The sequence below is a fragment of the Colossoma macropomum genome, unplaced genomic scaffold, assembly GCF_904425465.1.
Source record: "Colossoma macropomum unplaced genomic scaffold, Colossoma_macropomum, whole genome shotgun sequence".
Classification (NCBI taxonomy): Eukaryota; Metazoa; Chordata; class Actinopteri; order Characiformes; family Serrasalmidae; genus Colossoma; species Colossoma macropomum.
In genome coordinates this window covers 24538026-24550268 of record NW_023494807.1, presented here as the reverse complement: position 1 = coordinate 24550268, position 12243 = coordinate 24538026, and the positions used below count along the sequence as shown (strand labels likewise).

The following is a 12243-nucleotide window of genomic DNA, read 5'->3' as shown; positions in this document are numbered from 1 at the left end:
TGCTCTCAATTTCTCTTTGCAGTGTGAAAACCCTGATTTGCTTACAAATTTATATCATTAATCTGTTTAGAATTGTGATGTGAATGTTTCATTTTTAGGAGAATGTTCATGGTTTTGTAGCCAGACGTTCATTTAGCTCTTAGTTTTGGATAATTTACTAAATGTGTGTAGTGTTTTGAGAATGTGTGTGAACATTTGAGAGCAGAGACATTTTGTGCTGAAATGTGTGTAAAAAAAAAACTGTAAGTAATCAAGTGTGTTGGTGCCAGGTCGGTTCTTTTCATCTGACGTGTAGAATTCAGATTAAAAACGCTCATTGGGTGTTGCAAGGTTGTGTTTTAAAGCTTATGCCTTTTTTATATTTTCTACCATTATATCATAAGAAGATTTGCCCTATAAAGATGTTGCGGTATTATATAAGGTCTTGCTGGACTCACCTAGTGATTTGTCTCGGATTAAGGGTGGGGAGACTTGTTACCCCCCTAATGTAGATGTATGCCACTAATAAAAAAAGGGGTAAATGAAATCAGAAAGGTTCTATTTTCTTCTTATAAAGCGTATGTCACCTTTACTGACCGATGGTTTTATAGACCAGCATGCTGAGTAGATTATGGTTTCTGCCTGTGTGTTGTTTATGGCAGCCTATTTATGTTCATGTCTCCTTTCAGTAGGCAAGTAGGAGACAAGAGAGAGATGGGCAGATGCAGAGTGAGCTTAGAATCCAGGGAAACCAAAAGACTGAAAAGTCAGAGCTGAAGGGGTCCGTATTTAATAGAATAGCTGAAAAGCTTAGCCTGCATGTTTGTTCTGTTTGTTATAATCCCACTTCTGTTTCCAGTGTCCTCACTCCTCTCACACTAGCCAGGTTTGCTACAGCGGTGCCGAAAAGTAGGTTTCTTATGGAAATAACTCTAATACTGAAACTCACCTACATTATAACTCACCTCATTTTACTTTCAAAAATATACAAATCAGCTATGAAGCTATGAAGGACGGCCTCGAAGACTATTCAAATCAGATTCCTGTTCAAATTAGATAAGAGTGACAAATGAGCCTGTAGGTTCACTGAAGCACTGCTGGACAGACAAAGCACTAGGAGACAGAAGAGTCACCAGGACTTCAGACATGGACAAGAGTTTATTTCTAGCACTGCTGATCTCAGGTATGTGTGAACTATAGATTTCTGAACAAACACAGAAGTGTGCAAAAGTCTGAGACCACTTAACTAGATCATATTTAAAGTTTATTCGCTTAGAAAAACATTACTAAGATAAATACAAACAAGCATAAATTCAGCAATCTTTAGTGTAAGCAGTAGGTACATGTACAGACCTCTCTTCCAGGCAGGCTAGTATTTACAGTTACAATCAAGCCATACCTAACTGACTGATACTTCATTAAATTAAACTTCAATACGTGTTGGTGGTTGGAATTCAGCAAATGCAGAAAAGTGTTCTTACGCATCTCTTAAGTTAGAACAGAAAATTAATTTTTCATTTTAATATTTCTTTATATTTATTCTAATGTCATATCAGTGGTGAAACTTCTGACAGGTGGGACAGTCAAACCTCTTATGCAGTTTTACACCTATGACTTGTAGCTACAATAACTTTGTAATATACTTTATTAGCTGACTTTAGAGCACCCGACTGGTTGAGATAAAGCAATAGCTTGGAAAGAAAGATTGATGACATATATTTCCATTTTTTCATTTAAGGTCATTTTTCTATGGGGGCCCCAAAAGGTTTCACTTTAAATAAAATGTGTTGTCCATTATTCATCAACTCTGTTAGGCTAATAAATACACAAATGTGTCCTGCACAATATGTGTTGATATAAGTTTAATATAGCAAATTCTGAATAATGAAAAATGAGGAAAACAAATATAAAGAATAGTCGTAATTTTTTTTATTTACATTATTTACATTATTTACATTTTTAAAATGTAAATAGTAATGTTACACAGCAAAGGTAATCAGTTTAAAGGCAGATTTCTTCTATGAAAATACACGCATTACTGACAAATATATTGAATGATTTTCATTGCTTTTTTTAATATTTAACTATTTAAATATTTATTTCTATGATTATTAATCTATATTATTCATAAGGTACATACAAAACTAACAGTTTCTTTTTCCTTTCTTGCTTTTGGAAAAAATATCCAGAGAGCTTCTGTACTGCCCAACCCCCACCCCATTCTCTATTTACATGAAATGGTCCGGTCTGTTTAACCGTACTCGCTAGCAGTGAATTGCATGTGAGGAGTGCTGGTGGAGCATCATGTCTCAGCTTCCTAAATAAAATTCTGGCTTCCAAAAATGGAAAGAAAGATAGAAAACCAGGAGAGAGAAAAGAAAAGGCGAAAGTATGTCATCCAAATTTTCACAAAGAAAAGCGGATATAGTCCGTGAGTGGTTGAAATGAACCTGTTAGCTTAGTCCACAGTGAAATAGGCTATTTTTGATCCACTAACATTATTTTCTTGATATCTTCATAGACAATTGAATGTTTACATTTCAATCCTCTTTTAGCCAACATTTAGTGCAGGCAAACATTTAGCAACCTATTCATATCAGTTGTCCCTGCCCTGATGCAAGGTCCAACAGAAGCGGCTTCAGGCTCAGAAGACCTGTCTCCGTATTAATGCCCAGAGCCCTACTAAAGAACCAGTCCTGTCTTCCCATCCACACATCTCTATCAGGAAACCAGCCCTGTCCCTCAACACCCAAAAACGTATCAACGTAGTTTGCATGTTCTCCCCGTGTCCGCATGGGTTTCCTCCGGGTACTCCGGTTTCCTCCCACAGTCCAAAAACATGCTGTCAGGCTGATTGGACATGCTGAATTGCCCCTAGGTGTGAGTGTGTATGTCTGTCTGTCTGCCCTGCGATGGACTGGCGACCTGTCCAGGGTGTATCCTGCCTTCCGCCCGATGACAGCTGGGATGGGCTCCAGCACCCCACCGTGACCCAGAAGGATAAGTGGTTTAGATGATGTATGTATGTATGTATGGTTCAGATCTTACCTCACTGATCGATATCAGTCCGTTAATGTAAACGGTGAATCATCTGTCCTTGCAAAAGTAAAGTATGGTGTTCCACAAGGCTCTGTTTTAGGACCTATATTATTCACAACATATATGCTACCACTGGGCACCATTATCAGTAAACAAAGCATCAATTTCCACTGCTATGGCGATGACACTCAGTTATATATATCAAGCAAACCGGATGATAAAATTAAACTTAACAAGATTGAGGACTGTATAAAAGACATAAAAGACTGGATGTCAAGTAACTTTCTCCTACTTAACTCGGACAAAACAGAGGTTCTGCTTCTTGGTCCAAAAGCTGCAAGAAACAAACTGTCTAATTTAACACTTAAACATAACCATTTCTCAGTTGCGTCAGGTTCATCTGTAAAAAATCTTGGTGTCACGATAGATCCTGATCTGTCCTTCGACGCACATATAACTAATATTACTAGAACAGACTTCCTGCATCTCCGCAATATTGCTAAATTAAGAAATGCATTCTCTCTACAGGATGCAGAAAAGCTAGTTCATGCATTTATTACTTCAAGGCTAGATTACTGTAATGCCCTGCTGGCTGGATGTCCCAGCAAAGCCTTAACAAGCTTCAGCTAGTCCAGAACGCTGCAGCCAGAGTTCTTACAAGAACCAGGAAGTTTGACCATATCAGCCCAGTTTTATCAACCCTACGCTGGTTGCCAGTTAAATTTCGCATCGATTACAAAATTCTCTTACTGACCTATAAAGCTCCAAACAGACTCGCTTCCAGTCAGTGTTCGGGACTCAGACACAGCCTCAGTCTTTAAGTCTAGGCTAAAAACTTACTTGTTTAGTCGAGCCTTTGGTAATTAGTTTTCCTGTCAGATAAAAGGTGCAGATGTGGGGGTTCTTGGTCATAGAGTATTATGGTAAACTGGGAGTGTTGGTGCTGTCATCCTGCTGCTCTCACGCGTTCACTCAAGTTTGCTGACGGTGGAGCAGAGGGGCGCCGACATCTCAGGGAGCCTCATGTCTCTGTTACCTTCTGGTTTCTCCCTTTTAGTAAAGGGCTACAATAACTAGACCTGTCGGAGTCTCTGCTGCTCTGTTAACCCTGTAATCTGTGATCAGTCACTCTTTACAGAACTAACTCTGTGTGTTCTCCTTTCTTTGCCGAGTGGAACAGCTGCCCATCCTGTGCGTCTGATGCTGTTGCTTCTTCTGCCTTGATCGGGTGCCCACTGCTCACCAGCTTTCTGGATCGGCTTGATCACCATTACACCATTCATGCTGTACAACGCTGTGCAAACCTCAGCCTCATGAACTGACCCTCCTGAAGAAGCTACTGCTGCTGCTGCTGCTGCATAAACTAAAACTAATCTAATTAAACATTGCCACGCCTGTTTTCCCCGTTTTGTACTATAATACTTTATACTAACGCTGTTTGCTATCTGGTGTCGACCAGAGGAGGACGGGTTACCCTTTTGAGTCTTGGTTCCTCTCAAGGTTTCTTCCTCCTGCTCTTAGGGAGTTTTTCCGTGCCATTGTCACCACTGGCGACGCTCATGGGGGCTCGGACCTGGATTTTCTGTCAAGCTTCTTTGTTACAACACCTGTTGCAAAAAGCGCTATATAAATAAACTGTGCTTTGCAAAATGGATCATTCATAACCTGCATCATGACATATTTGGAAATTTTTATTTTAAATTATTAATATTTAGTCTAATGTAAACAATTAATATTAGATGCTAGTGGGTGTAGTAGAGTGCATTGAGCATCATGTTATGAGACATAACAAAAGCAGTAAACAAGCAAAAAGCTAATTAAATGTCATTTAAGATCCCCTAAGCTCCTAAGATCCGAGTAACTGTACTCTGAGTGAAAATTCAGCAGGGCTGACAGTAATCAAGCCTGGGTGTGTCCAGTACTCAATCCTAATTATCAACACAATTTAGTTCATTGGTTGACTGAGTAACTAAGGGTGCATTTATTTTTTCACACAGGGCCAGCTGGGGTTAGCTAACTGTCTAAGTGTTTATTGAAATGATCGTCATGTTTTGTGTTTACTCAGATTGTCTTTGTCTTGTATGAAATTTTGTTTGAAGATCTGAAACAAGTGTGATTCACAAAAGCAGAAGAATCATTCGGGGGTAAAAGCTTTTTCACTGCACTGTCACTCAAACTTTGCCTTTGTTTTATCAGCAATACAACCTTTGGAGGGAAAAAAGACAATCCCAACATTTCCTATCCAGCATGCTTTATTAAATGTCTTTCACAAATGACTCATATGGCTGTGCTGATGTCTCTCAGGTCTCTGTAGTGCAGCCTCAGCTCTCTCTCGGCAATATTACTTTGTGAATGAGGGTAAGACTTGGTTGGAGGCTCAGAGGTACTGCAGAGAGAAGTACACTGACCTGGCTACTGTAGACAACATGGAGGAGATGAAGCAGCTGATGGCAGCAGTAGATCCTAAGTACAGTGGTGCTCTGTGGATAGGACTGAACAAGGCCCCCCCAAGACGCTGGGGCTGGTCTTCAGGAGAGATCCCACAATACATGAATTGGAGAAGTCTGGAACCAGACGGTGGAGACAGAGATGGACTTTGTGCAGCAAAATATCAGTCTAGTGGATGGATTGATGCTAATTGCACAAATCTTTGGGAATTTGTTTGCTACAGCGGTGAGTAACAACATTTAAATACCAATAATGAAAATATGAAGAAAATAAAAATGCCAATAGTAAAATGATGAATTTCATTTTACAGCATGTTCTCTACTCAATACCTACAACCTGAAACTCGGCCAGTTTTTTACCTCTGTTTAGAGGAATTCCGATTTTTCATAACTTCAGCATAACTTGTTGAGTGTTAAAGCAAAATCATAAGGAGTGTTTTGAAGCAGCTTCGGTTTCTCTGTAATTTTAGTGTTTATAATGTTAATATGAATGAGGGTTCACAATGTCTGCAATGCAAAGATGACCAGTTTTGTTTGTTTTCTAAACAATCAGTGAAGCTATAACTAATGTTTTTCCACCCAACATCCTGCATATGTTTCACAGATGTAACCAGAAGATACTAGCTTACTCATCGTCTGTCATAAACAGACAATACTTTTTGTGTCCAGTATTTAATTATGGCTTTATATCTTCTAGAGTCTTGAGTATTTTTGATACAAGATCACATCTGACCCTGTAAGACTACGTATCTTCTTCTGCAGGATATGCGGTGTTGCCAGACTGGGTAGTTTCCTGCTAAATAGGACAGATTATAGTTGGATAGGGTTGGTCTTGGTGGGTGGACAATGTGCCATTGAGATTGTTTTAAAGGATATCATCATTTAAACATGGCCTGTAAAATAAGCAAGTTTTAAAGATGTGTGAATAATTATGCTTCTTTCTGTGTGTGTGTGTGTGTTATGTGTGTGTATATGTGTGTGTGTAGAACCGACTAAACAATTTATCCATGTTAGCAAACGAGCCAGTTGGAGAAATGCTCAGGATTATTGCCGAAAGAACTACACTGACCTGGCCACCATTCACAATGAGGAGGAACATCAGCACGTTTCAGATCTTCTGGGCAGTGTAGAATACGCATGGATAGGCCTTTTCTTCGACAACTGGAAATGGTCTGACCGACGAAGCACCTCATTCCGCTACTGGAACGAAGGACAACCCTGGAGCCCCACAGGCAATGCAAGCTGCGTCTCAATGGTGACTACTTGGAATAGACAATGGGATGACGCACTGTGTGACGTAAAGACACGTTTCATGTGTTACAAAGGTCCGTTTGACACATATTCTTCCATGGTGACAGTGACTGGAGTTCAGTCATAGATGTAACTCACTAAAAGAAGTGAACTGAATTACTTGAAAACTTATTACTGACATCAATGTTAGAAACTTAATTTTCCCCAATTGGTCAATTGATTTTACAGCAAAAGTCACATTTAGTGTTGCAATGCAAATAAAAAAGCACAACATATATGATAGTTTACTGTTAGCACTGGCTGTATTCAGTATCATGGTAGACCATCTGCCACAGTGCATTTAAAGGGGTATTCCAGCCTAAAAATAGCATTTAAATAATGGCTTTAATATGGAGCTCAACATTACATACATACATATTATCATCATAAAAGTTTAAATTTTGTTTGCTTTTCGTGTTTTTATCAGTGAACATTAGTTATGGCATTTCTGTTTCTCCAGCACCGAGACAACGCATAGTGAAACTGACAATAACCTCGAATGGAATAAAGGATCTGAATGACCCTGCTGTGAAGACAGCCATACTGAGTCAGGTCAGTGAAATCTGTAATGACATTCACTTATAGCTCTCTTATCTTTATCTGCACGTTGCTTTCTAAGGATGCATTTGTATTTTTGCAGTTTACCAGTAGCATCCAGATGAAGACGATTGATTCTCTTTGGGATTTTTTTTTTTAATCTTTGAAAATTTCACCCATAGTTAACCAAAGAATGAAGGGCAACAGTTTGATAGTTGCATTTACACTAGACTTTTGCAGTTGACGTTAGATTAGCAACAGAAAGATTATCAGAATGGAGAATATTCTCCATGTCCGTTGGCCAACTTGCCTACCATAAACAGTAAAAACCCAAAGGTTAACATAATTACATCACTATTTGGCCACAGCTTAGTGCTGCACACTGACCTGAAGCTAAATAATGTAGATAACTGGCGAAGTTGGGGGCAGTGTGTTGACTTAGATACAGCTGCAGTTAGCCATAGAGCTAACATTACAGGTAACAGTCTTCTGACTGATTGTGTATCAGCAGTCTCTCTTTCATGTGTTTATACTGTATGTTTTAAGCTTTGTGCTTAGATACTGGTTGAATTAGCATTACCTTCAATTTTTTTTTCTAATGGATTTTTCTGCAAAAGTCACATTTGGTGTTGCAGTGCAGATACAAAGCACAGCACATTTGACAGTTCAGATGAGGCATTGATTTTATCCAGTATCATGGTAGACCAGGAGCCACGGTGCATTTAAAGGGGCATTCTGTCCTAAAACCAGCCTTTATTGTGCTATTTATAATGGTGTGCAATATTCTGTAGCTCAACAATGCATCCCTCTGCCTTGCCAGCTGGACACAATTTATAATTGTTTCAAAATTTTGACAATGTGACCAAAATACCCCAGGAAAAACAGCCAACTGTGTAAAGTGTGGAAATGATGTAAGTTATATAACAGTGCTGAAGCATCGTTGCCTTCTTTCAGGAGTGGACAGCAGTGTTAACCTGCTTGTAGCATGTATGTAGCAATACTGGTATTTCAGCTATTTAATGACCTCATAATTCAGGGACTCACAGTGCAACTTTGCCTCTTTGCACCCTATACATTTTTATGGAGAGCTCTGCTGCATTATGCAGTGTGATAAAGCCTGTCTTGCTGTGTGGCGAAAAAGTGCTGGATATTTCAACTTTATGCAAATAAATGAACTCATTGTATTGTGGTTAGCCAGTCAGGCGACAGTAGGTCTTTGCAGGACGCAGCAAGAAAAACTGCACTGGCGCCTACTATCAATGACACTCAGAGGGAATGCAAATTTAATAAGCCTTGGAACATTTTTGTGTACAGCAGAGGTCAATGGGGTGATTTTTGAAAATGCATGTATTTTTTCTCCATGGAAAAACTGGCTTAAACAACTACAGTCCTGTGCAAATGTCCACGCTTCATTTATTTATTTTATTATTATTTATTTCAATTCAGTTACAGCCTTCCTTACAGCCTTTAGACGTTATTTATTTTTCAGTGTCAGGTAAAAAATACAGCTTTCATCCTTATCTGAAGACTTACTTTCAGTTTTTCAAAAAGATCTGCAGGGATATATTTCCACATCTCCAAAGTTTAGTATTAGAAGTCTGTTGCATTTTCTTCTTCTCATGATCCACGTCAACACGAAAGCATTCAGTGATGTTGAGATCTGGACTGGAACATCAGCAGCCTTTTTCATTTGAGAATTTTTGTCTGTTTCCTTTTCTCAGTAAGAGCTTCTTGGTAGCTATACATCCTTCAGACCCACAGCACTGAGTTGTCATCTCACAGTGAAAGGATGGACAGAAACAGCTGTGGATTTTTTCAGATCTCGAGCTTGATTTTCTCCTCTTTCTCAAAGATTTTAGTTTTAGGAGCTGTTTTAGTTTTAGGAGCTGTTTATCTGATGGAGACAGTTTTGGTGGTCTACCAGGTCTTGCATGCTCATTAGGAGCCCCAATTTCTCTGTATCTTTTTTCATAATTTTTCTAACTCACATATTTCCCTGACTTGCCGCTTAGTTTTCAAATGGATTATATCTTATAGCTGATTTCCTCAAAAATATCTTGTAAAAAAATGAATAACTGAAGGACGCTCTGTGACCTTTACAGTACTGTACAAAGGGATGCATGAGGTTTATGATTGTAGCATCAAACGAGAAAGTTATTGAGATCAGTTGAGATCAGTCCATCAAATGTTTCTATTAAAATGGTAGTTAAGGTAGTTACTCTGATAATGTGAAGATCTGAAGCATCACAAATCCTGCAGTAAACAGAGGAAAAACTGATGAAACTGCGTTTGGTGCCACTGGTGATAATGTTTTATGTTCTTTTACAGATGGAGAAAAAATTGAGAACACAAGAAGCGGGTAATGACGCCACCCTGAGCTGGCGAGAGAAAAATGGAAAGGTTTTCCATTTGTACAAGAAGAGGATGATGAAGAACGACAAGTGTGTTTAATGTACTCATATGTGTACAAGACGCAGGCAATCCCAGTTTCCAGCTACCAAGCTTAAGATACAAATCAAAGCTCAGTCCATCATCAGAAGTCACCCCTTGTGATGCTGATAAATACATCAATAGTATACTTGAAATGTATACAGCGCACTAGGGGTGTTTTCAAATTACAGTTTTTCCAAACCGCTTGCTCTGCGAGTTTGGTATGTTTGGTCAAGTGTGCAACCTGTTTTCAACCCTGGGAGTAGTCCAGAGGACCAATCTCTGGTCCTCCTGAAATAGGTGGTCTGGTTTGCTTCCAGCTAACTCTGGTGTGGTCCGCTATGCGTGTGGAAGCTATCCGCTTCTGGTGGCATGTGTGGGGCTGTGTGATTGGTTAATTCAGATGCTTCACATCACTTCACTTTCTACGTTTTGTGAAAAAAGATTGCTGTGGACAGCAGAGGGGACAGAATGCCATATGACAGTGCCATGTTATCACTATTATGCATCAGTTTATGCCTAGTAAACCTAATAAAACACACTTTCCTAGGACTGGAGCAAGGTTGCTCTAATAAGCTTACTTCTGCAGAGTGTTAAAGAGACAAATGTGTGGTCATTTCTAACATTGTGGAAATATCAAAAATAAGGGAAAAAAAACAGAATGTGCCAGGCGAATACCGGAGTGCACATATGTAGATACCTTAGTGGCTCACTGCATTCACCGCCTCAGAACATTGCAACTGGGAAAGCTAAACCATGAAGGCTAGCTAGAGAGAGAGACGGAGAAAACCGTCTAAAAGTGTAAGGGGGAGTAGGGGAGACCAGAAAGTTACTTCAACAAGACACAAAGAAATAAAGAAATGAAAGTACGCTATTTGTGTAGATATCAGAGTGAGAAACCACAGGGCCAAAGTGCAGAAGGTGCAAGTTAGTCAGTTCATTCTGTCTACTTCACACTAGCAGGTGACAAAGCGACAGGCATCCGGTCATTTCCTATGGGAGGATGTGATATGTACTCATGATTTAGTGACAAGTGGCAGAGCGACTTGAAATTCTCAGTTTTATACAATAAACTATGATGCAGTGAAGTGACAAACTAACTGACTTGCTGAAACAAAATCCTCAGAACAGTGGTAGACATGTGAGTCTGAGGTCCCCAGCCACTGCTCCTTGAACATTTTGTTCCCACAAGCTTTTCATTCCTATTTCTATGAAACTATTGTGCAAAATATTGAAAAAAAAAAACTTGTTTGATCTAGAACAATGGTTCCCAAACTGTGACATGTGTGGAAGAAATTTCTTAGTAAAAAAAAAAAAAGTAAGAAAAAAAAACAGTAAGAGTCACAATTAATGCTCCGAAGTGATATATTTATTGAAAACTCTTGACCGGAGAGAAGCTCCTGGCACATACCCAGAGTTCTCCGAAAGTCAGTTACAAAGGTTTTATACTCCCCAAGCTGGTGGTGTTACATTTCACTGGTTAACAGAGAACAGAGAAGTTACAATTCATTGGTTACAAGTAATTGTGATATGAATAAACAAGAGTAACAAATATGCATAACATATATAATTAATGACACGGAAAGAAACTCATATGGTCAACAAAGTCTTCTCACACTCGAAGAAGCTAGCCTGCAACTTCAAGGTCACTGAACAGTGATGCCCTGTGGCTATATATATATATATATATATATATATATATATATATATATACACACACACACACATATATATATACTTTCACAGGTGTGATTCAGTCTGTGGTTGTAGTGAGATATTAGCTTGAAGCTGCTGTGATTAGCGCTTAGCTGTTAGCAATTTAGTTGTGTGTTTTATGTGTAAGACCACAAAGGAAATAAGCTTTAGGGCTTTATTGTGTTTTAATCCTCGATGATGCAGCATTATGTGTGTTTGTAATCATCAAATAAATTCAATCAATCAATCAGCATTTTGGTTGTGTGTTAGAACTGGATGAATAGTAGGACTGGTAAAATTAAACAATTACGGTAAAGTTGGGTCTATATTGGCCGTTCACTGGATATTCAGATTTCTCATGAAAGAAAATGTGCAAAAATGACCATACCTACATTTTTCAAAAGTATCCTTCAGTAAATTTTGATGAACTTAAAAGCTCAGAACAACAAAACACAGACGCGCTACTGTTTGAGGGAGCGTCTGAAAAGTGCATAACCTAAACAGCTGTGAATGTTTACATTTTGACACACTAAAGGTTGTACAGGCTGCTGTGATTATTTAGGGTTATGTCAGCTTATTAAACGGGTGGTGTTGCTGTGCTGAATGTGATCTGTTAGTGAATGCTGTTAGTCATCACACATTTTACAGCTGCATACTGTCTTACACATGCACATGTGCCTTCATATAGAGCACCGAGCACTTTTTGAATAACATGATTTATTCAGTTTATCTAGTGTCACTTCATGTTTGATAATTTATGGGGCACTGATTTTTTAAGGCTAAAGGCTAACTCATGCATCATGGCAATATGTGCATCTGGGGGACA

At 38.9% G+C, this 12243-nt stretch overlaps 1 protein-coding gene across 1 annotated transcript; it reads left to right on the top strand.

The window, feature by feature from the left end:
- The first annotated feature begins 1081 nt into the window (after window positions 1-1081).
- LOC118797538 (macrophage mannose receptor 1-like) lies at window positions 1082-10330 on the top strand. Its single transcript, XM_036556899.1, has 5 exons — window positions 1082-1162; window positions 5323-5691; window positions 6452-6790; window positions 7216-7307; window positions 9621-10330. The coding sequence occupies exons 1-5, from the start codon at window positions 1126-1128 to the stop codon at window positions 9741-9743; spliced, it is 960 nt and encodes a 319-aa protein (XP_036412792.1). The 5' UTR covers window positions 1082-1125; the 3' UTR covers window positions 9744-10330.
- The last annotated feature ends 1913 nt before the right edge of the window (window positions 10331-12243 follow it).

Coding starts and splice junctions, on each gene's coding strand:
- LOC118797538 (XM_036556899.1), top strand. CDS start 1,126: ATGGACAAGAGTTTATTTCTAGCACTGCTGATCTCAG. Junction 6,791..7,215: donor ACGTTTCATGTGTTACAAAG/GTCCGTTTGACA, acceptor CTGTTTCTCCAG/CACCGAGACAACGCATAGTG. Junction 7,308..9,620: donor AGACAGCCATACTGAGTCAG/GTCAGTGAAATC, acceptor GTTCTTTTACAG/ATGGAGAAAAAATTGAGAAC.